At 49.7% G+C, this 21,522-nt stretch overlaps 1 protein-coding gene across 6 annotated transcripts in view; it reads left to right on the top strand.

Annotated features, from left to right (window-relative positions):
- Positions 1-21,522, top strand: part of SSUH2 (ssu-2 homolog) — a 311,599-nt gene that overhangs the window by 9,423 nt on the left and 280,654 nt on the right. For 2 of the 6 annotated variants that reach the window (XR_004950372.1, XM_016134861.2), the window contains exons 4-11: positions 672-804; positions 2,030-2,090; positions 3,163-3,287; positions 4,485-4,547; positions 5,583-5,668; positions 7,015-7,107; positions 7,651-7,756; positions 9,704-9,811. Coding sequence is in view for 5 of the 6 variants with exons in the window: in XM_016134861.2 (XP_015990347.2) it covers positions 672-804; positions 2,030-2,090; positions 3,163-3,287; positions 4,485-4,547; positions 5,583-5,668; positions 7,015-7,107; positions 7,651-7,756; positions 9,704-9,811 (775 nt within the window). In the remaining variant the exon portion in view is untranslated. Of the gene's footprint in view, positions 1-427; positions 805-2,029; positions 2,091-3,162; positions 3,288-4,484; positions 4,548-5,582; positions 5,669-7,014; positions 7,108-7,650; positions 7,757-9,703; positions 9,812-14,218; positions 15,728-21,522 lie in introns of those variants that run through there. The other 4 variants (XM_016134865.2, XM_016134863.2, XM_016134862.2 and 1 more) reach the window with 4 other exon arrangements.

The following is a 21,522-nucleotide window of genomic DNA, read 5'->3' as shown; positions in this document are numbered from 1 at the left end:
TGTGGTAGATACAACAAGGAAGAAGGGAGAAAAGGGCTCATGCTTACTGGGGGTGTTGGGTGGGGAGAGGTTCTCTAAGGAGGGGACCTGGCAGCTGGGCCTCAGGAAAGAGTTTTCCAGGAGGCAGGGAAGGTGGCCAGAGAGAAGGCCAAGGAAGGGGCCGGCTGTCGGCCTCCCTGCTGCCTCCACGCTTGTCCAGCAGGCGCACGGTGAGTTGCTGTGGGCCCTGCTGCTGGTTGGTTCTTGGCTGGGGTCTTCCGGTGAAGTTGCTCGCAGCTCCTCTGGCTGAGATCAAATTCCCTTAGGGCGGGAACCTCGTTTCACCTAACTCCGCCTCCTCAGCTATGTGACATCTTCTCTGGATCTCAGTTTTCCTCATCTGTAAAATGACATAATTTATCTTTTTTTTTTTCTTTTGAGTTCTAAGGTTCTATCAGCCCTTCTCCTGAGTACCACACTTCAGAGAGAGTGGTTTTCCTGTCTTCTAGAAAGACCTGCCGCTTTCTCAGCCCCTGTATCTGTTCGCCAAGATACCCTTCCTAGTAGTTAATCTCCTGATTGCATTCCCACTACTGTGGACCAGACTCCGTCTGGACCATGAGGAGGCTGCCTGGCCTGGGCGAGTCCCCGGGCCCTGCTCAGACCCCCTTGCCTCGCTGCTCCTTCCCCAGCAGAGTCCCCGTGGTGACGGAGGAGGTGGCCCGTGAAGCCCTTCTCAGCTTCGTGAACTCCAAATGCTGCTATGGCAGTGCGGCTGCTGGCAGCCTCGTCATCCAGGAGCTGAAGCAGCAGAGCGTGTGCAGGGTGAGGAGTCCGGCCTGGCGGAGGCTCAGGGAATGTAGGATGGGAGGAGGGAGCCCGGGGCAAGGGCGGCGCGTGTGAATGGCAGTGACATTGAAGTCCCTTCTGCGACTTGTCTGGTTTGAAGTCTGAGTAATAATAATACAAGGAGTAGTTATGATCGATCGTTGAAGAGCTGGAATGTGCTGGGCATCACGTAAAGCGCGCCGCACGTGTGCCTTATCACATCCTGACAGCTACCGACATCGTAGGTGTTTGCAAAGGAGGAATTGGATGTTTAGAGAGGTGAAAGTACTTGTCCAAAAACATGTGGCTAGATTCAAACTCAGGTTAGCCGGCACCAAAGCCCATGTCCTCAAATACGAGGCTGACCTGCTTCTACAAGGGTCTGGGCTGGGAGAGGTCCCTCCGGTCCCTTCGTCCCAGCTTCCTCTGCCTCCCCAAGTCGTGTCTGTGCCAAGGAATCATCTGCTCCTCACCAGAGCCCGGCGCTCCAGGGAAATTCTGCAACGAGACCACAACCAGGGCTGCAGCAGGCACCTATGTCACCTTTTGCACTGACAGGGCCGTGGGGTAGCTTCTAAGTTCACATCTTCTAGTGTCCCCGGCACAGCCATTTTCTGGGGAGCACACCATCACACGGAAATCAGACAAGGCTCCCAGGGAGTGGTTAGAGCCCTGATCTGGGGAAAGAAGCCCATGCGTAGCTGTGTGGCCGTGGGCAGGCAAGTCAACTGACCTCTCTGAGACCGTGTTTCCTCACATGAAAAAGGAGGAGCCAGGTGATTTCCAAGATCCCTTCCCATTTTGTGCTTCTGTGGATGAGGACCAAGAAACAGTATCTAGACATCAGGCAGATAAATTCCTCCAGAAGGGGAGGCTCGTGGCAGTGGATTCCAGCAGCCTGCATCTGTTGGAGGGCAATTACTCCTCTAAAACTTCCCTCTGAGAATGTTTCTACGTATAAAGAAATGAGGGGCTGAAATTGCCCCAGTTGTGAGCCTGTCGGGAGAGATTTCCTGGGGCTAGCTGACCTCGCTACAGATGTGCCGGGACATCTGGAACAGAAATCACTGTTGCCGGCCTCTCCTAAGCAGCTCCCGGGTGCCACACATGGGGCCTCTGGTTTCCCCCTGGAGCCCTGGCAGGCAGGGAGCTCCCTCGATGTGCATAATGCTCTGTCCTCCTAAAGGGCATGTGTGTGAATGTGCTGTCTTTTTCTCTGTAGTATCGACTGGAGACTTTCAGTGAATCCAGGATAAGCGAATGGACATTTCAACCCTTCACTCGTGAGTTGTCTAAAGTCAGTTTAATTGGGAGCAAATATGCCAGGGGCTAGTCTGAGCCACTAACCTTGAATGAGATGCTCCTCTGCTCAAAGCCTCAGTTTCCCCATCCCCTGAAAGATGAGAGGGTGGGCTTTCATCTCAGAGACCTGTCAGTGTTGATTTTAGCAAAGGGTTCCCAACCAGGAAATGGTTTGTAGAAGGTCCTGAGAAAGCCTAGCATTCGCCTCGGCCACAGGCTGGTGCCACCACGTGGGGCTAGATGGCAAAGGCAGCTCTTGTGCTTGGGCATCTCCCAGCCTCCCAGGCAACCCCAGCACCTCCTGGAGTCACTAGGCCCCTGCACCCCCGTTCACTGTGCCATCCCACGTCCTGCGGAACCCCACTAGAGGCTTCATGTTCTCTGTCTGGGGAACCCTATGCTGTGCCTCAGCTGACCACTCTAGTTTGTCCTTCAAGATTCAGCTCACGAGTCACCTATTTTATGAAGCCTTTCCGAATTTATTTCCCTGACACTTCCCTCCCCAGCAGAATGAGCCAGTCTCCTGGGCTTCTCAGAAATTCTTGTTTCTCTTGTGTGAAACTCTTGTCCAAAGCACTTGTCATGTGGTTGTAGCTGTGTGTGTCTTCTTGAGTGAAAGAGGAGAAAGAGAAAAAAAGTGGTGGGGATGGAGACGATAGTGATAATAGTGCTTGTTTATTGAGCCTTCACCACGTGCCAGTCCTGCGCTAAGTATTTATATGTCTCCTTCTACGTTATTTTCATTACCATCCTGTATGGCGCAACCATTATCCAACCCCATTATAGAGATGAAAAAATTGAAGGTCAGCGAGGTGAACTAAGTTGTCTGGAGTGATGGAGCTAGGAAGAAGAAGGACCAGGAGTCGAAGCTAAGCCTTTTCAAACCCACAGCTCAGGTGCTGAACCACTGACTCCAGGGGGACCCTTATCTGCCTGTCCCTGTAGCCTCAGGGTCTAGCCTGGCACCCGGCGAAAGGGCACAGTATTTGGTGAATAAGCGAAAGCTTGTCCTGGCAGCCTTGCCGTTTTTACAGTGATCCTATTCTGTGCCAGACCATTCAGTGGATGGGCCACGAAGAGGAACCTCCCCCAGGCTTTGGGACATCAAGGTCCAGGTTCCCCCCATGTTTCAGGAAGACACCAGGAAGTTCCAAGTCCCTCACTCATCATTGGTCAAGGTAACGATGATTGTTGGAACCTTGGTCCTTCTGTCTGAGCTGGTTTCCCAGGCACTGTACGTTTCCTCAAATTCATCCTTTTAAAAAGAAAACTGCAAATCCAGGTTACTGGCTTCTTTCTTGGCCATATATTCTCATAGCAAAAGGATGATTCCATATACAAAACTGACACGAGCCTTAAATAGTGAGCATTCACATTCCTAGAACTGGTGCTTTTCATCCATTTTCTTTTTTCTTTTCTTTTTTTCTTTTGCCTGACAATTAGCAGCTGAAGTGCTGAATGAAACTGATATAAAATAAAGTTAAAACATGTTTGGAATTTTTCATGGAAGTCAAGAGAGGAAAAGAATTAAGTTCTATCCTGTTTTATGGAAATATCATGACATGAAGCGTGGGTAACCTCATATATTACAAAAACCGAGACATGTTATCTTATGTTCCTGTCTAATTACCTGCCTTGTTTGACTTTATTTATTTATTTATTTATTTATTTATTTATTTATTTATTTATTTATTTATTATTATTTTACTTAATTTTTTGGGGGTGACATTGATTAACGAAATCCTATAAGTTTCAAGTGTACAATCCAACGAAAAACATGGAACGCTTTAGGAATCTGCGCGTCATCCGAGGGCCGGGGCGGCGCTAGCGCCCCCCGCATCGCTCGCGTTCTGGTGTGTGTGCTGTCGAAGCCAGCACTGTTTTCGCTTCAGAATTTGATTCAAGCATGTAATTTTACCCCGTGTGTTTTCACAGCATTATAAGATAGGAAGGACTTTCAGAGGCCAAGAAAGTGTTCCACTCTTTTCTCGAGAGTGAAAAAGCTGTTTGGATTCAATGATTAAATGCCAACGGCTAGCTCCTTGCCTTTTACAACAATCTGTCCATTTTTCATGGCTTCCATTATCATAGACTGCTGTAGCTACTTAAGAGGGTGAAGGATGCTGGGTTTTGTGTGTTCCCTTCTTGGCGTCCGGGCCAGACTGGGCTGGGGCTCTGAGGAAGCGGGGCACGACCTCCTGGGCTTGGCATTCAAGGCCCTTGGGAGTCCCGGTCTCGTGGGATGGCCATCTTTCCACCCTGGCTCTGGAGCGCTGCACCTCTGTTTGGGATGGTGACATCATGGGGTCGGGGCTGGGGCTGTGGAACCATCTGCTGGTGCCTGGGAAACTATTCAAGGGAAGTTTCACCTTCAGGAGTGCCACAAATGCCATGGTCGAGGGCGCTACAAGTGCAGCGGCTGCCACGGGGCCGGCATGGTGAGTCACGTGTGGCCTTCGGTTGTGGGAGGGGTGGGGCCGCTGGGGACAGAGGGTCGTTGATTGTGGGAGGGGTGGGGCCTGGGGCTCCCCACACTAACAGCTAACTTTAGACCAGGCTTCCTCCCTCTCTGGGCCTCCACTTTCCCGCCTTCTGGGGTTCAGTTGGGTGCAAATTTTGGGGACAGGGGAGAGGGGGCCCACTATTCAACCCGTTACAAGCCCCTAAGCACACAGTCAGGCTCTGGTGGCATCAGCCTACTTTTCAGAAACCTTCAGGGCTGCTGACCATCCTGGGAGGGGTGCCAAGCTCCTCGCGTGTTCTTAGCGCTCCCCATTTGCACCTAATCCTTTGGATGCACACTGACCACTTGTTACTCTAAGTCCTTCCCTCTCCCCACTGGCCCTTCCACCCTTTTGGTACCCTCCTCCCGCCTGCTGTGTGCTCACCCCTCCCCCCCAACCCATCCCCGGGGTCTCTCTCCCGGGCTCTCCTGCCGTTCGCCTCTCCATGGCTTTCCCAGAGCCTCTCCCTGTGGACTTTTCTGCTCCTTCCTCCACCCCCGCCCCTCTCTTCCCTCTTCCTCCTCCCTCAGGCTTTTTCTGAAATGTCTCCAGGGCCCACCTAGTGGGAGCATTGCCTCCGTCACCTCTGAGGGCCTTTCCAAGATGGAGATCCCCGTCTCCAAAAGCAGTCCCCTCAGCCAGCCCACCCCTCTTCCTGCTCCCACTGGCCATGGCTTTTTAGTTAGGGGACAGTCCCAGGGAATGTGGGAATCAGAGAGGAGCAGGAGAGGCTGATGTCCCAGGAGAAACAGGGATGTAAGAATGTAGAGTTTTTGAAACACATAACTGGGAGGGTCCAAAGATACACTACATCCAGCCCTCCCATTTTACAGATGAAGGGGCAGAGGCCCAGGGAGAGGAAGGGGCTTGCTCAAGGTCACGGGGCTGGAATCCAAACCAAGTCTTGGATGCTCTTTGCCCCGCTTCCCTGGGAGGCCAGCGGGGGCTGAGGCTGTGGTGTGTCCGCAGGTGAGGTGTCCCTCCTGCAGCGGAGCCAAGCGCAGGGCCAAGCAGCCCCGGAGGTGTCAGATGTGCTCGGGGTCTGGCAGGCGCAGGTATGAGCAGGTCTCCCTGGCTTTCTTGCTTTTCATTGTCTTACCTTCTGGAAGGCCAGCAGGTGCCCAATCTGTCTTGTCACTCCCGTGTCCCCAGAGCATTATGTATAGTAGTTGCTTGGTAAATATTTTGTGGAATGAACAGGCTTTTACTAAGGCCTGATATTTCTGGAAAATACTGGAACTTATCAAGCCATCTGTGGGTCGGGTATAAGGAACAAGGCACTGCAGGAAGGAAGGGAGGCACTTTAAGGAGAGGAGACTTGTTCCTGCTCATGTAGTGGGGAAGTGAATATGGAAATCCACCCAAAGGTGAGATTCTTAACTCTCTGAGAATCTGGACCCTGCTAACCCTTATTTATAACTCATCGTAGAGCATGAATATAGGAGAGAGAAGTCAACGAAGGTTGGTTGATTGACTAAACAATCAACTAAATTCCATCTTTGCTCACAGGGCTTTGCAAACAGTGGGACGTTGCATTTTGTAAATCATGTCCTTTAATGAACTTACAAATCTTTAAAGGGAAACAGGAAACCATGAGGAATAAAAGTATTCAAAGTTGTGTTGGTTAGTTGGTTAACATGATACTTTTGGCTCATTGAGGCCCAAGCCATCCTTCTAAGAAGCCGAATGGTGAAGCTTTGGTATACCTGCCACCTTGGTTGATAAAGAAGGTCTTTGATTTAGAATGAAAGTCTGATTTCTTTTATGTGCAAGTGAAAGAAATCCAATTCAAGCTGGCTTTAGCAGAAAAGTAAATTTATAGTTTCATGTAACTGTGAAGTCCAGGAGTGTATTTCTGGTGTGGCTTCAGGTACAGCTAGATCCAGGTGCTTAAACAACGTCATCGGGAACGTTTCCATTCCTCACTCCACTTTCCTTTGTGTTGGCTTTATTCTCAGGCAAGCTGTCTCTTGTGGTGGCAGAGGGGACTGGCAGCAGCTCTCAGCTTAGTAATCTCAGTAGAAAAGAATGTCTCTTTCCTAAAAGTTCCAACAAAGGTTCTAGGGTGGATCTCACAGCACTCACCTGGGTCATGTGCCCATGTTTGTATCAGTCACTGTGGCCAGAGAGATGGAATAAGCTGAGTGGCCAGGCAGAGGTCCCGAGCTGGTCACAGAAGCGGGGCAAGCCCATGAACCAGGCAGACTGGGTGGGAGAGGAGCGGTCTCCAAAGGGAAATTGTGGTCGGCCACCAGGAGCAGGAGATCTAGATGGTGGGCAGGTGGAAGCAATCCACGCCCACCACGGTCCACCTGTGTGAGGAAGGATTTTGGAGTGGGGGCCTCTGGAAGCTGCCAGGACCCCAAGAGTGTGAGTGGTGCCGACGATGTGTCCCTCTCAGGTGCAGCACTTGCTCAGGGAGAGGGAACAAGACCTGTGCCACCTGCAAAGGGGAGAAGAAGCTGTTACACTTTGTCCAGCTGGTCATCATGTGGTATGTGGCAGTGTCTCATGCAGGGGCCCAGCAGAGTCCCTGGGGGATGTGGCCTGGATTGGTTGCTGCGGAGAAACTGCACTTGCTTGGGGCTATCACGGTGCAGGGACCTGCTGGGAGAAAAGGGCTTAAAGCACCTTGGGAAAGGTGGGATGCCCAAGAAGACGCGGCATGGGGTGGTGGATGCTGGCGGCCTTTAGAAAAGACAGACCCGAGTTCACATTCTGACTCTCGAGTGCAGCAGCTCCTCAGTGCTTGGGTGTTCCTGTCTGGGAAGAGAGCCCCATGTCAGGGAAGGCTCCCAGGCGGCAAGGGTTCCTCCCACTGGGGACCTTGTTAAGCGCTTCACAGGTGAGGATGAAATGGGCTGATAGGTTAGAGCCGTCAGTGCTTTACTGGCTTCCCAGTTTATGACTGAAGCTGTTGAGGACCAGAGAGGCTAAAGAACTTTTGCAAGGTCTCCCCAGTAGAAACGCAAGCCTTCCAGCTCAGGTCTCATTCCAAACCACGTTCTTAACCGTCCCACGTCCTCTTCACCCCCAGGAAGAACAGCCTGTTTGAGTTTGTGTCTGAGCACCAGCTGAACTGCCCTGGGGAGCACCTGGCTAAGGCCAAAGGAGAAAACCTCTTTAAGGATGAAAACACCATGGTAAGGAGGGTTTTGCAGACCACCTCACGGAAGCTAGGTTCCTCCTGTGGCTCTCCTGGCTTTCTGTGGGGGCTGCATTCATTTGGAAAGACAGGCTGGGTGGGAACAGAGCTGCCCAGGCAGGACAGAGGCTGCCGGGACCCCAAGGGGCCACTTCTCTCTTGAGTTTCACATACTCAATTCTTCCTTTCTCACTTTCGCCTTCTCCTTCTTCCCTCCTTCCTCTCTCCCTTCCATAAACCTGGAGACCCTTCTCCTATGCTAGGAACCATTCTGGGCCCGGGGATACCATCCAACAAAATCCCCGCCCTTGCAGATCTCAGTCTGGTGAGGGAGAAGATCATATTTCACAATGTCCGTGGAGGTAAGGGTCATTGAGAAATATGCAAGCAGGGTGAGGAGACAGGAAGGGTTGGGGTATTGTTTCAGCTGGGGGGAGGGAGGTGACATTGGGCAAAGACCTGAATGCAGTGCAGTGGGTGAGTGGGCCATGTGGCCATCAGAGCGAGGGTGTCTAGCAGAGGGAATGGCATGGCAGAGACTTGAGGAACAGCAGAGGGCATTGGGGCTGAAGGGCAGTGGGCTGGGTGGAGAGAGGAGCTAAGACAAAAGAGGTGCCAGAAGCCAGATCAGGAAGGGTCCTGTATGCCAGGTGTCGGCAAACACCGGCCCTCAGCCCGCTTTTGTAAATAAAGTTTTACTGACACATGGCCATGCCTGTTTGTTTATGTATTGTCTGTGGCTGCTATTGTGCTACAAGGGCAGAGTCGAGTAGTTGAGACAGACACCCGATAGCTCACAAAGCTTAAAATGTTTACTATCTGGCCCTTTACAGAAAAGATTTGCTGACCCCTGCTGTGGGCCTGGGCAGGGAATTTGGTCTTTATGAGATGCCCGAGCAGGGTCCTCATGGCATTTTATCTGAGAGGGCCAGGTGCTCAGCCTTTCTTCTCCTGCTTTCTCTCTGTCACCCTCTCTCTCTGTGTCTCTCTCTTACTTTTTTTTTTTTTTTTTTTTACCGTATGTGGCCTTTTCAGATTGGCTTCTTTCACTTTGTAACATGCATTTAAAAAAATTGAGATATAATTGACACACATCATATTGGTTTTAGGTGTAAAATACGATTCGATATTTGTATATGTTATGAAATGATACCACAATAAGTCTAGTTAACATTCATTGCCGTATATAGTTACAATTTTTTTCTTATGATGAGAACTTTTTTACTCTCGTAGCAACTTGCAGATATCCAATACAGTATTATTAACTCTAGGTCGCCATGCTGTCCATTACATCCCAGGACTTATTTATCTTATAAGTGGAAGTTAGTACTGTTTGACCCCCTTCATCCATTTACCCAACCCCCTCCCTGCCCCTAAACCCTCTGGCAACCATGAATTTGTTTTCTGTATCTATGAGTTTAGGTTTTTTTTTTTTTCTTTTTAGATTACACATATAAGTGAGATCTTACTGTATGTATCTTTCTTTGTCTGATTTGATTTACTTAGTATAATACCTCCAAGGTCCATCTATTCTGTCAAAATGTCAGGATTTCCTTCTTTTTTTACGGCTAAATAATATTCCTCAGCCTTCTTTCTTCACTGTGATCATCCTGGCTTCCTAAAGGCTTAAGGCAGGCATCACCCCTTGAGGAAGCCCTGCACCTCACCCCAAGTCAGGCAGCCTCCAAGGCTTGCTGGGTCACTGGGTGGGGTGCAGGTGAAGGAGTACTCTGTCCACAGACCCATTCTCCTTTTTGGAACTCCTGAGGCTGTAACATGGATAATCAAGGGTCTGTGGAGGTTAACTATGTCCTGTCTGCGGGCTGCGTGGCCTCAGACCCTTCCGGCTCTGGGCTCTTTCTCACATTCGTCTGTATCGGATTGCCAAGGCTCCAGGTGCTGACGCCCGGTCAGAGGACTGAGGTAGCTGCGGCTCTCTCCCCAGGTGTACCCCCTTGTCGACTTCCCTCTGCGGGAGATCTCTCTGGCCTCCCAGCGGGGTATTGCTCAGCACAGCGCCGCCCTGGCCTCCCGAGCCCGCATCCTTCAGCAGGTGAGATGCGCAGGGGTCTGGGGCTGCTGGGAGGCGAGGCTCCTGGGGTCATGCGGGGGCTCCGAGGACACTGTCCCTAAAGGAGAAAATGTGATGTTCCTTCTGCTGGAGGCTCCTTCCTAATAAGGGTGAGGAAGAGTCTAGAGGGAGGGTGATGAGGAGGGTCCCCAGCTCGAGGAACACCGAGAGTATTGGGGACTGATCCAAGGCCATTGTAGCTGGAGGCAGAGAGCAGGGCAGGCCACGTAGTCCATGGCGAGAAATTTGGAATTTTATTCTGAGAAAGACAGGAAGTTATTGTAGGATTATCAAGCAGGAATGTGGCTCGGGGTGATTTTGTTTGATTCTAACCCCTGAGTATTCAGAGAGGATAAAGGAAAGCTTAAATCCAGGGTCCTGGGCAGGGTGGGAACCCAGCGTCCCGCCCATCGCGGCATTTCCCATATCTCAGGCCTGTCTTTTCCAGCCTGCCAAGGGCTGGGATGGCGGGCAGGGCCAGGATTGCTTTGGTGCTGTACTCTTACGGCCACTAGGTGGCGGTGGTGCCCTTCGCATCTCCAGGAGCTAATGTTGCTTTCGTGCTGTATCTTGGTGGCCACTAGGTGGCAGTCGTGCCCGTTGCATCACCAGGAGCAGGCAGTCAAAATTTGGTTGGAAGACGCTAGAAGGTGGGGGGAATTTGGCCAGGAAACTCCCAGCATAAGAGCTCCGCGAGGAGGTCTGTCAGCCGAGGCCTGAGTCTTGCAGACTGGGCTCAGATCCTGGTTCTCCTGCATGTTAAACTGGTCCTGGGTCATCTTCTTCTTTCTCCAAGGAGGTGGTGTAAGGATGAGACAATTTACTTTAAGTGCTTGGAAGCTCGTGCTCAAAATGTCACTGTTCTTTCTGTAACCTTTGCAATATCTCCTCTTTTCTCTTGGCTCATCTCTCCTATTTTCAGGAGAAGGAAGGATGCATTTAACTTAAAACTAATAAATGATTATCTTGGAGCTGGAATGGACCTCAGAAATCATGGAATTGGGGCACCGCAAAGGCCTACCACATGGGTGGGGGAGACCCCTTATCCAAAGGGGCCAGCCCCCACTCAGCCTCATGTAGGCACAGCACCAGAGATATCAGATCTTCTAAAGTTCAGATATTTTTAATGAAACCTTTCAACTTTTCAATACTGACAACAAAATTTTTAAAATGCTAAGAGCTCTGTATGGGCCAATGGGCCTGCTTCGACTGCCAGGCCATCATAGACTATACCACTGGTCTAGTCTAAACTTATGACTTTTCTGATACATCAGAGGAGGCTGGGGAGGAGGAAGTGCTTTCTCCAAGGTCACGCAGCTTCTCACTGGAAGAGCCCAGGAGTAAAACCCATTTCCCAATTCAAAGCGAAATGTTACCCACCACATTCTAGGGGCACAAGTGACTCTTGGAGGCCAGTGCAGGCTCACAGGGCTATCAGCCAGCAGGGAGATTTTGGGGCCCTTTTCACTGGGCCAGGCACTTCAGGGACAATTTGCTTCCCAGCTTCGAACCTGCTTGCTAGCTCAGGCATGCACTCATGACTGCAAGCCTCTGTCTTCCCTTCTGTGGGCTTCAGGGTCCTCATCTATGAAGCGAGCGGGTTAGACCTTGCCTTAGGTTGGGCTCTGCAGAAACAGATCTGAGACAAGGATTTTTTTTTTTTTTTTAAGGAAGGGTTCCCAGGAGAACCTTGTAAAGTCGAGGGGGAGCTGGAGAAGGAAGAAAGAGAGGTCATGCAAGAGCACTGTGCTGGCGACAGCCCAGCCTCTGCCAAAACCCAGGAGAGCTCTGAGTGTCAGGCAATCCTGGAGGCGAGTGGGCTGGACTTTGTTCGTTAGCACATCCAATCGCTGGTGCAATCTCCCAGGCACTTTCCGCCCTGGGGTGGGAGGCGGGTTCTGAATCTCAAGGACAGGGCTCTGAAGAGAAAAGATGAGCTGTGAGCCGCAGAGCGTGTGGAAGTGGGACAGGGCTGGGTGTGCAGAAGCGGGTTCCAGGAGACCTAGGTGGGATAAGAATGATGTCCACAGAAGACCCCACGACGATCTCTCTCAGGGGGCTCACTCTTGCAGCTCTAGCATCCTGTGGTGTGGGTCACAGCGAAGAGCCCCAAGTATCACGGTGTCTGCTCTGGGACTGGGGAGAGAGTAAGGAAGTGACTCAGCAACTTGTGGATGCGAGTAGTTATTTTGGGACTCTTGCTTCTGAGACTGACAACTGGGGTCCTTTTTGGACCCTTCATTTGGCATCTGAGGAAACTGAGGCCCAACGAAGAGAAGTGACTGCCGAGATCTAGACCCGAGCGGCCGGCCTCTGTCTGGAACCTGGCTTGCCGGGGCTCGTGTTTCCCTACAGCCCAATCCTGTCTCGCGTAGCACAGCCATGTGTGAACCAGCCCTGGAGCAGGAAAGGGAAAACCTGCTAAACATTTTTCTTTAAAAAGGAACATAGTGGGAGAAGAGGCCACATCTGAGAATCTCTTCCCCACATTGTCCGTTGGTCCTCGATCCGTAGATGAAGATTCATGCTAATGTTTGTTCGGGACTGAGAAGTTAGCCGGCGGAATCCAGTGAGTAAACAGCCGTCACGGCACGAGCCCAGGCTGTTCATCTCAGACCTGGGATCTGCTCATCCCAGGGGTATGACCAAGGTGTGGAAACAGATAAGTGGCTGGTTACAAGATAAACCCCTTGATGGCAGTTGATGTCCAGACCAATCTGTGACCTGGAACTCGGAGACCATTCAAAGCAGATGGAGGCAGGTGGGAGTCGAGTGGTATTTCTGTGCTCTCTGTTCGATCTTGGAGAAAAGTTTGGAAATGAGTGATCCCGAGGCCGCTGTCCAGGCCTTTTGAGCAGTGACGCTGGCTCCCATCTCCTCTCGCCTCGTAGTTCCCGTTTTGGGTCCTCTGTACCAAAACGTCAAGAGGGGTCATCCACCTTTTATTTTCCAAACTATTGCTTAAGATGAGTTTCCGACACGTGGAGAAAACTCAGTCTCATGATCTCATTTGGTCGTTTCAACGACTCTGTGATAGAGACGTTTCATCCTCATTTCACAGATGAGGACGCTGAGGCCCAGAGAAAGAAAGTGAGAGATCGCACAGAAAGCTTTATGGAAAATGCACACCCTCTGAGTCCCCTTGCTGCCACAGATTCATGTTGCCACTCAGCTGCCCATCTAGTACGGTAGGGAGCTGCTCCTCAAAATCCACTCCCTGGCCTGCTTCACCTTTCCCCTAGGGCCTCAGCATGAGGACTTGGGATCTTTTCCCAAGGAGGGAAAATTCCTGCAAGCAGGAGGGTCGGACCCTGGACCAGCCACCCCAAATCCCTTTGGGTTTGGGGTCCTCAATTCTGAGTCTGGGACAGGGGAGCAGAGAGGGCAGAAGAACTTAAGGATTTTGACCCAGAACCTGGCCCACAGAACATCCCCACGAATGCTTCGCTTCAGTGGTTAGGGGTGACTTTCCTGTGTCAACACCGTCTGTATTTGCAATTAACAAAACAGCGCTGCCGAAGGCCGATGGGGACGGGTGCCTCAGGAGGAAGCCAGTGTTCTCCCCGAGGTGGGGCTGCTAGTTCCATTCAGGGCCCCTTGATTTCCGAAGGTTGTCGAATCAATGCCCAGAGAAGGAGCCAGAGAACGAGGGCATGAGGACCGCTCTGTGGGAGGGAGGGGGTACCCGGGTAGAGGCAGGTGCTGGAGCTCTGGGCATTAAACAGGTCCTGCTATGGTGAGAAGATGGTACTTGACTTGAATGATCTTCCAAAAAACTGGAAATTCTGTGAGCCCATGGGCCTTGGTCTTCCCATTTGTAAAAGGAGGGGAATATTTGAGAAAGACTTTTTTCAAAGGTGGGTCAATGCAAAACCATGGGGTGGGGGAAGCAGGGGTCTGAGAAAATAGCCTGAAGCTGCCTGCCAAACTTTGGAATTTCTTTGGTGTCAATGTTTTTTCTTACAATTGAATTCAAATGGCATAATCCACTCCCTAATGTGTCCTAATGGTTGTTTTTAATACAAAAAGGTTTAAAGTGACCTTATCCTCTACCTTTATCCTCCACCCCCATCTAAAAAGTAATGTTTCTGGAAGATGTCCTTTTTGTCTGGTGGCTTTTCATACACCACTGGGGATGCCTCTGCCCCCACTTCACGAAACCGAGAATCAGAGGGTGGCTAAAGAAGAGAAGTTGGTTTGGGCCAGAGCTTGGGGCATATGAAGGAACGTATAGTAAGATACACATGTAGAAAGGCAGATTGGAGCCAAAATGCCAATGCCACAGCGTGAACCTCACCCCACAGGTAGCAGGGAGCTAATGAAGGTTCCTGAGCAGACAAGTGACTTAAACAGACACTGAAGGTTTTTTTTGGCCAATTGTTTCCTCAGCGCCAGACCATCGAGCTGATCCCTCTCACTGAAGTTCATTACTGGTACCAAGGAAAGACTAATGTATACTATATCTACGGCACCGACCACAGAGTGTACGTGGCAGACTACCCGGAGCGGTACTGCTGTGGCTGCACCATCCTCTGACACGGCATGGCTGTCCCTGCCGCCCACTGCTCACGTTCGTTCACAGGGAGGACAACCGAGGTCCCTGAGTTCACTCATCATCGGCTATGTTGGACGATCACGTATAAACCTTGGTGTGTCTGTCCTTCCGAAGAATGCAGCTTATCATCTGTCGAGCTGCAAGTCTTTTCTGGAGCACCTCTGGTGGAGTCCGTGTTCAGCCTGAAAGAATTCGACCAACTTCACCCATTCCTTTAGGACAAATAATTTCAATGGCAGGGCCTTTGCTTCTGATCATCAGGCCTAATGCCCTGATGGAGCCTGTGGTTTGATTGTGGTCTTCCCTGGGTCAGTCTCAGCTCTGCTGTGCCTCTTCTAGTGTGAGCATTATTGAAATGTTTAAAGAGGCACACAAAGTGGCTGCCCCTTAATGCACACCAAGTAACACACTTAGGCATAGAGAATCTCTATGAGCTGAAATTCGACTTCCTATTCTGTGCGTCAGGAATTCAGACGCAGCCATGATGAGAACGGTTTATCTCTGCTTTATAATGTCTGGGGCCTCAACTGGAAGCTGTGAAGGCTGGGGTGGCTCAAGAGCAGGGGGCCGAAATCACCTAATGGCTCTTTCACCCAGAGATCTGGCAGTCGATGGTGGCTGTTGGCTGGGACCTCCACCAAGGCTGTCAGCTGGAGCACCTACACGTGGCCCCTCTGTGCAGCCTGGGCATTCTCACAACCTGGTGGCTGTAAGTTTAAGCACTGCTCACACACTCCCGACTGAAGAAACACATCTGTTCCCAAAGGAGAGAACACATCCCCTGTGTCGGATTGACTGAGGGTCTACATGCTGATCTCTAGCACGGTGCCTATGCAAGGGGAAGTTTGGGAGAGTGATTTTTGAATGTATGTACATTCTTACTTCACGTGCCAACCCTAGAACCTGCCTACCAAATAGGGTATGAACTGGATGTCCTGCACACCCAGTCACGTGTAGGGGCTGTCACCTGGTGCACCCAGGCTGGTCAGGTGGAGGGGACATCCTGCAGACTGAATACTTGGTTGGCTTTAGAGAAGGTGTGGGGACCACTGTGCACCTGGCTATGGGTAACAGAGACCCCTGTCATTTTTATGCCTGCCCCTCATCCAGAAGGGGATTACTATGCCCCAAGAGGGCCAGTCTGCACCTTTGCTTGATTCCCAAGCTCCTGCCTACCTGCAACCCTTGTCCCATATAGGGTGGGAGGGTGTGAACACACAGGCCTGATTGGGAAAGGCTGGGAGGGTCTAAGGCCATTCCCCGGGGCATCACTGACAAACGATATGCAATGAGCACCTGCATCCTCACCTGTCACTGCCCCAACCCCGGGTTCCCTGCCTTGGTTTGGGTGTTGCTGTTTCCTGGGGGTGGGGGAGGTGCTGGTTAATAGGAGCAGCAAAGCTCAGAGGGACTCCTAACTTCCTCGGCTGCAGGAAGACAAGGGAAACTTGACTGAGGAGCAAAGGGATCCAACCCTGGAGGCTCTGAGACACTTGAGCCTGACAAATCTTCTGGGCTCAGATGTACCCACAGACAATGCCACAGGCTCTGCACGTGGGGGAGGCCAAGGGCAGGAGGAAGCATACCCTTGTGTAGGGGGTGCACTCACGTCTCTGTGGACGAAGCCTGGTGGTGGCAGGGGACACAGAAAAGGTTTCTCAAGGCTTCCTACATTCTCTTTCTCCTGAAGCTGTGTGTGCTCCAGTCCAGTTAAATAGGGAACTTCCCCCCTGTCCCCTGCACTGTGTCCCCACAGCCCGCCTCCATGGTCATCAAAGGGGACGCTTTTGCCCCTACAGGGATGTGTACAAATGAACGGGACAGTTTTTGGTTATTGCAATGATTGGAAGTGACATTATTGGCATTGGGTGGGCGGAGTCCAGGAAAGCTGGTGTCCAGCCATGCGTGGGGACAGTCCACATCCCACTGACATGCACATCGAACTTACCTAGTCTCATCAGTGATTACTTAACACAATGCTGGTTTTTGTTTAGTATTCACCTCTGTTCTTTCATTTTTCTGTATGTCTCACTTGAAATGGCTTCTGATCTTCTCGCTTCTCTTAAGTCCAAACCGGTAACGACCTGCGGACTTCACTGGAGCGCCTCGTGCCTCTGTGCATGAGCATCCACAAATTGAAGTACATATATTAATATTAAAAGTTACTTTCTTCTTATTTCTCCTTTAGATTTCGTCTGGGGCAATTAAATTGCTTTTTTAAAAGAATGGTATATAACTGGGCTATATATAAATGTCATCTTAGGATAAAATGGGAGTATGTTAAGGTTAAGGCCTAGTGGGCCATACACACTGTTGGCGCATGAACCCTATGAGCAAATCTAGCAGGAATAAACTAGGTCCAAAGGGACATTGTTCCAATTGAGCCCCCGTGAGCCTCTAGCCGCAGGACTCCTTGGTTCCCATTGTTCTAGCAAAATCCTAGAAGGATACTGGGCCCTCTGGTTGGTTGATAACTGTTGTATGTTTTTCTCTGCAGTGCCGTTGTCTGCTTTTATGACCCTTGCTGCAGCTAGGATATGACTTAATTGGCTACTTTTGCTTCTGTTATCCTAGGACTGAGCTAGCTGTGACTGTGTAGCCCTGGACCCAGCCAAAGCCACGGAGGGTAGAGAGAGCAATCAAGGGCAGCCCTAACCCCAAAACTGGCCACCACAGACAGTGGCTTTGCTCTGATTTTGTTTTAGAATAACATCAGACTCAAGTGGCTTGCTTTTTCTTTATCATCTCGCCAAAGGAGAACACTAATCCTGTTCTTTACTAGTCACCTGCAGTCGCTGGTCTCTCTCCGGTGGCCAGAGCCATGCTGAGCTTGTGTGGCTTTCACAGAGATCTGAAGTCTCTGCCCTAAGACAGGGTAGAGCAGAGACTACATGTACACAGAAGAAAATGAAAGAATGTGAGCATCGGGGAAATTTATAAGATGGGAATGCCTAATGGTGATGGTTACAGGTATATGTATGTATGTCTATGTGTGCATATGTGTGTATGTATGTATGCATGCATGGTGTGTATTTGTGCGTGCATACATGGTGGGTATACATGCATGCTGGATGTATATTTTTATGTGTGGATGTATATGCATGCCTGGTGAATGCATGTATGCATATGCACATGTAAATGTATGCGTGTGTCTGCATGGTGTATGTACAGGATGTATGGGTGTCTGTGTGCATGGTGTGTGTGTATATCTGTGTGTGTGCATGGGGCGTGAGTGCATATGGTGTGTGTGTGCATTTGTAGAAAGGATCACTGCTAAGGAGGCAGAAGGGACTTCCTCCCCACCCTGGGTTTCCGCCCTTCCTTCCAGGTCGTCTCATTCTTAACATTTCCCAGTGCCCTAGTCTTCAACACGTGGTCAGCTTGTTGTACCTTGGCCAACTTCAATTTCTGGTTCACATGCAACTCCTGATGACCTAAGTGGAGTTATGTTTCCCAGCAGAAAAGAACCTTCTAGATATAGCAGCTTTGCCCTGATGACCTGAACTCAGAATTCCTTTTGCTCACATTTAATTGTCAGAGATCGAGGAAGCAGCATGGTTTGGGGACCATATACACTGGTCCAAATTCTGGCTCTGCTTATTATCAGCTGTGCGGTCCTGGGCAATTCGGTTAACCTTTCTGAGCCTTAGTTTCCCCATCCATGAGATGGGGATGAAATCTCTTGCTTTGCAGAGTGGGTAGAAAAGGTTAAAAGAGGTCAGGTGTGTAGGGTTCAGTGGCAACAGGGGCTCAGTGACTGGGAAGGCCGTCTCCTGCCTGCACGAAGCTCCTTTGGGTGGGTAGGGCTGAATGTTTGTCACAGCACCTCTCCAGGTGGCCGGTGAGCTGGCCTTCTGCACTGCAGTAGTGACTGTCAGAGACCTTGCTTGCTTCATCCTTCAGCTCAGCTCATATACCACTTTGTCAGGGATGGTTCCCCTCGCCCTCGGTGGGGCCAAATCCCCACCCCCCTGTACCCACCCAGAGCTCGTATCTCTGTGGAGGCTGCATGCGTGGTGTATCGACGTGTGGCTGCTCCCCACTGAGCCGCTGGCCTCATGGGACAGGCCTGTGTTTAGCTCATCACCTTTACATGCAGCACCCATCGGTGAACACTGCCAAGCGTGACCCAATGACTGAATGAAGGTGCCGGATGTTGATTTAACACAAAGGACATCTAGTACTAATTCCAGGTGGCCTCCACCAGCTGCGTGATGCTGAAGAAGTCCTTTTACCTCCTGGGTGTCAGTTTTTGTGCTACAAGGAATTGGTTGGGATCCTGTTTTTTCTTTTCTCATTCTCTCCTTTTTTCTTTCCTTTTTCATGGCACTGTTTATGTCTCCCCCAAATAAAATCTTATGTGGGACCCATATATATACACATGGTTGCCATTGTTGGGGCGTGGGTGAGGGGCCCAGAGCCCTCCCCTGACACCTTCCCTCTCTTCACCCCAAGCCTCTAGGAACCCGCTTGAACATGGCCTGACCGAATCGCTCACCACTGTTCTGGGAGTGTGGGAGACAGGCTGCATCTCTGACAGATCATGGGGCACTCCTGGAAATTTTCTTTGTCTTTCTTTTTTAAAAGAGAATTAAATGCTTCCCATGAACTTATTTTTTTCTTTCTTCTTCTTCTTCTTCTTCTTTTTTTTTTTTTTGGCACTTAATTTTTAATGTGTCATTCATTGTTTTTCTTAATATTTTAAAATTTTTCAATTATAGTTGACATACAATATTAAATTAATTTCAGGTGTACAACACAGTGATTAAACATTTATATAACTTATGAAGTGATCACCCTGATAAGTCTAGCACCTACCTGACACCATACACAGTTATTACAATATTCTTGACTGTGTTCCCTATGCTATATTTTATATCCCCATGACTATTTTGTAACGACTAGTTTGTACTTCTTAATCCCTTCTCCTTTCTTCACTCCCCACTCCTTCCCATCTGGCAACCATCAAAATGTTCTCTGTATCTATGAGTCTGTTTCTGTTTTATTTTTATTTTTTTTATTTTTTAGATTCCACAAATAAGTGAAATCATATGTTATTGCCTTACTCTCTCTGACTTATTTTACTCAGCACAATACTTACCGTAGGTCCATCCATGTAGCTGCGGATGGCAAGATTTCATTCTTTTTTATGGCTGAATAATATTCCATTGTATATATGTACCACTTCTTTTTTATCCATTCATCTATTGATGGACATTTAGGTTGCATCCATATCTTAGCTATTGTGAATAATGCTACAATGAACATATGGATGCATAGGTCTTTTTGAATTAGTGTTTTGGGTTTCCTTGAGTAAATATCCAGAAGTGAAATTAATGAGTCCTTCTTTGTCTCTTGTTATAGCCTTTTTTTAAGTCTCTTTTGTCTGATGTAAATATGGCTATCCCAGCTGGGAGACCCGATGGTTTCTAAGGCTTCTTGCTGTCATTAAGTCTGTCCACCAGAGGGCAGCAGGTGCCCACACGTGAAACCTCAGAGCAGTGTCTCCTGAACAATTGAGTTCTCTGTGCAGTGAAATCAGAACCCTATGAGGGTCTCCCATTCTCAGCCCCTGGGCTCTCAGATCCCTTGCAGGGAAATTGGGTGGCTCTAGAAATTTTCTTCAGAGATGCATTTAGTATATTTTCTGTTATTCACAGAGTCCAGTTACAGTTTTTATACTTCCAGAAGGACACCATGGGGAACAATAGTGACATTTAGAAAGTCTGACTTGAGATGCCAAACTAAAAGTTAATGATCTAGATCAACACAGTTGTTCTTGAATCCAATTAATTAATTAATTGATTGATTGATTCTAGATGTGAACCGAGCCCCTTCTCTGTGCCAGGCACTAACTAGGCCAGGCATGGGGAACACAGTGATGAATCAGGCAATGACCTTGCCTGAGGAGTCCTGGCCTTCAAAATAATGGTTGACATTTCTGGAGTATCACCCATGTGTCAGGTGCTGTTCTCAGTTCTTTATGTGTGTCAGCTGGTGTGAACTCTGCCAGAGGACGGAACTGGGGTCTGGAAAAGTTAAATGAAGGTCCCACATCTAAGAGAGAAGCAAAGATTTGAACATGAGATGTCTGGCTCCAGAGCCCATGATTTATCTGAGTTAGGGGAGGCAGGCATGATAATGACTTAGCAATTAGAGCTATAAGAGACTCGTGGCTGAGTCACTCCATAGTTCCAGGCATGCTGATCATGCCTCACTGGGAGGATAAATGGAACTCTGATGTGTGTTCTATATCGCCCCCTAGTGCTCCCCGGTGGGACTGAGCTCCAGGTGCCCAGGGCAGTACCCTGCTCAGTATTCCATGCCTCCTGGCTTCTTCCTGCTCTGTCTCACTTCCTCACACTCCTACTATTGTTTCTGGGGATCGCCTTCCAACTAATTTATTCCCACTGCAATCCTTGGCTCAGGATTTGCTTCTGGGGGAGCCCCACCCATGACAATATCTCTCTGAAATTTGTATCCTTTAAGAAATCTGATTCATAGCTGTAGCCCCAGCCCAGAACATGCTAGGGCTGAGTGGAGTGGAGTGAGGGGCTGCAAAGACCTGGGGCATTGATTTGGTCCTATGGGGCGGGGGGCAAGCGCAGTGAAGGCTCTTGGAAGAGATGACATTTGAGCTGCTGACTCTGTACTCCCCCCTCCCCGCTCTCCTTAATTCTCTATTAAAGGATGTTCTCCCTTACTCATTTTCTCCTTGTCTTTGGAACTCACATACTTCTCTGAGGTCTCAGAAAGTCATGATCCAGCCCCGCATGATGCTAGAGCCTTCTGAACCCTGCACATTTACTCTTAAGGCATTTTCTTCCTATATATTTATAAGATGTGTTAACCAATTGACTGCTTCTGCTTGGTTTTCCTGAGGCCACAGGTCACCACAGCTTCATCAGGGGCCTCAATATCCACCTCTGTAAGAGGCACTTTTGAGTTTCATGTGATGAGGCAAGTAAAGGCTCTGGCAGCTCCAGGGTGGCTTTGAAAACTCCCTGAGTGGGGCCTCCACTCTGCCCCTCATGTAAAGCCATGTCCAGCACAATGCTCTAATCTTGTGAAAGAAGGTGGCTCAGGTAATAGCTGCTTCTCTTGCCGCCTCGCTGGCTGCCAGGTATCTTTCAGTCTG

Source organism: Rousettus aegyptiacus, unplaced genomic scaffold (genome assembly GCF_014176215.1).
Source record: "Rousettus aegyptiacus isolate mRouAeg1 unplaced genomic scaffold, mRouAeg1.p scaffold_m13_p_4, whole genome shotgun sequence".
NCBI lineage: Eukaryota > Metazoa > Chordata > Mammalia > Chiroptera > Pteropodidae > Rousettus > Rousettus aegyptiacus.
This window is presented reverse-complemented; position numbering and strand designations above follow the sequence as displayed.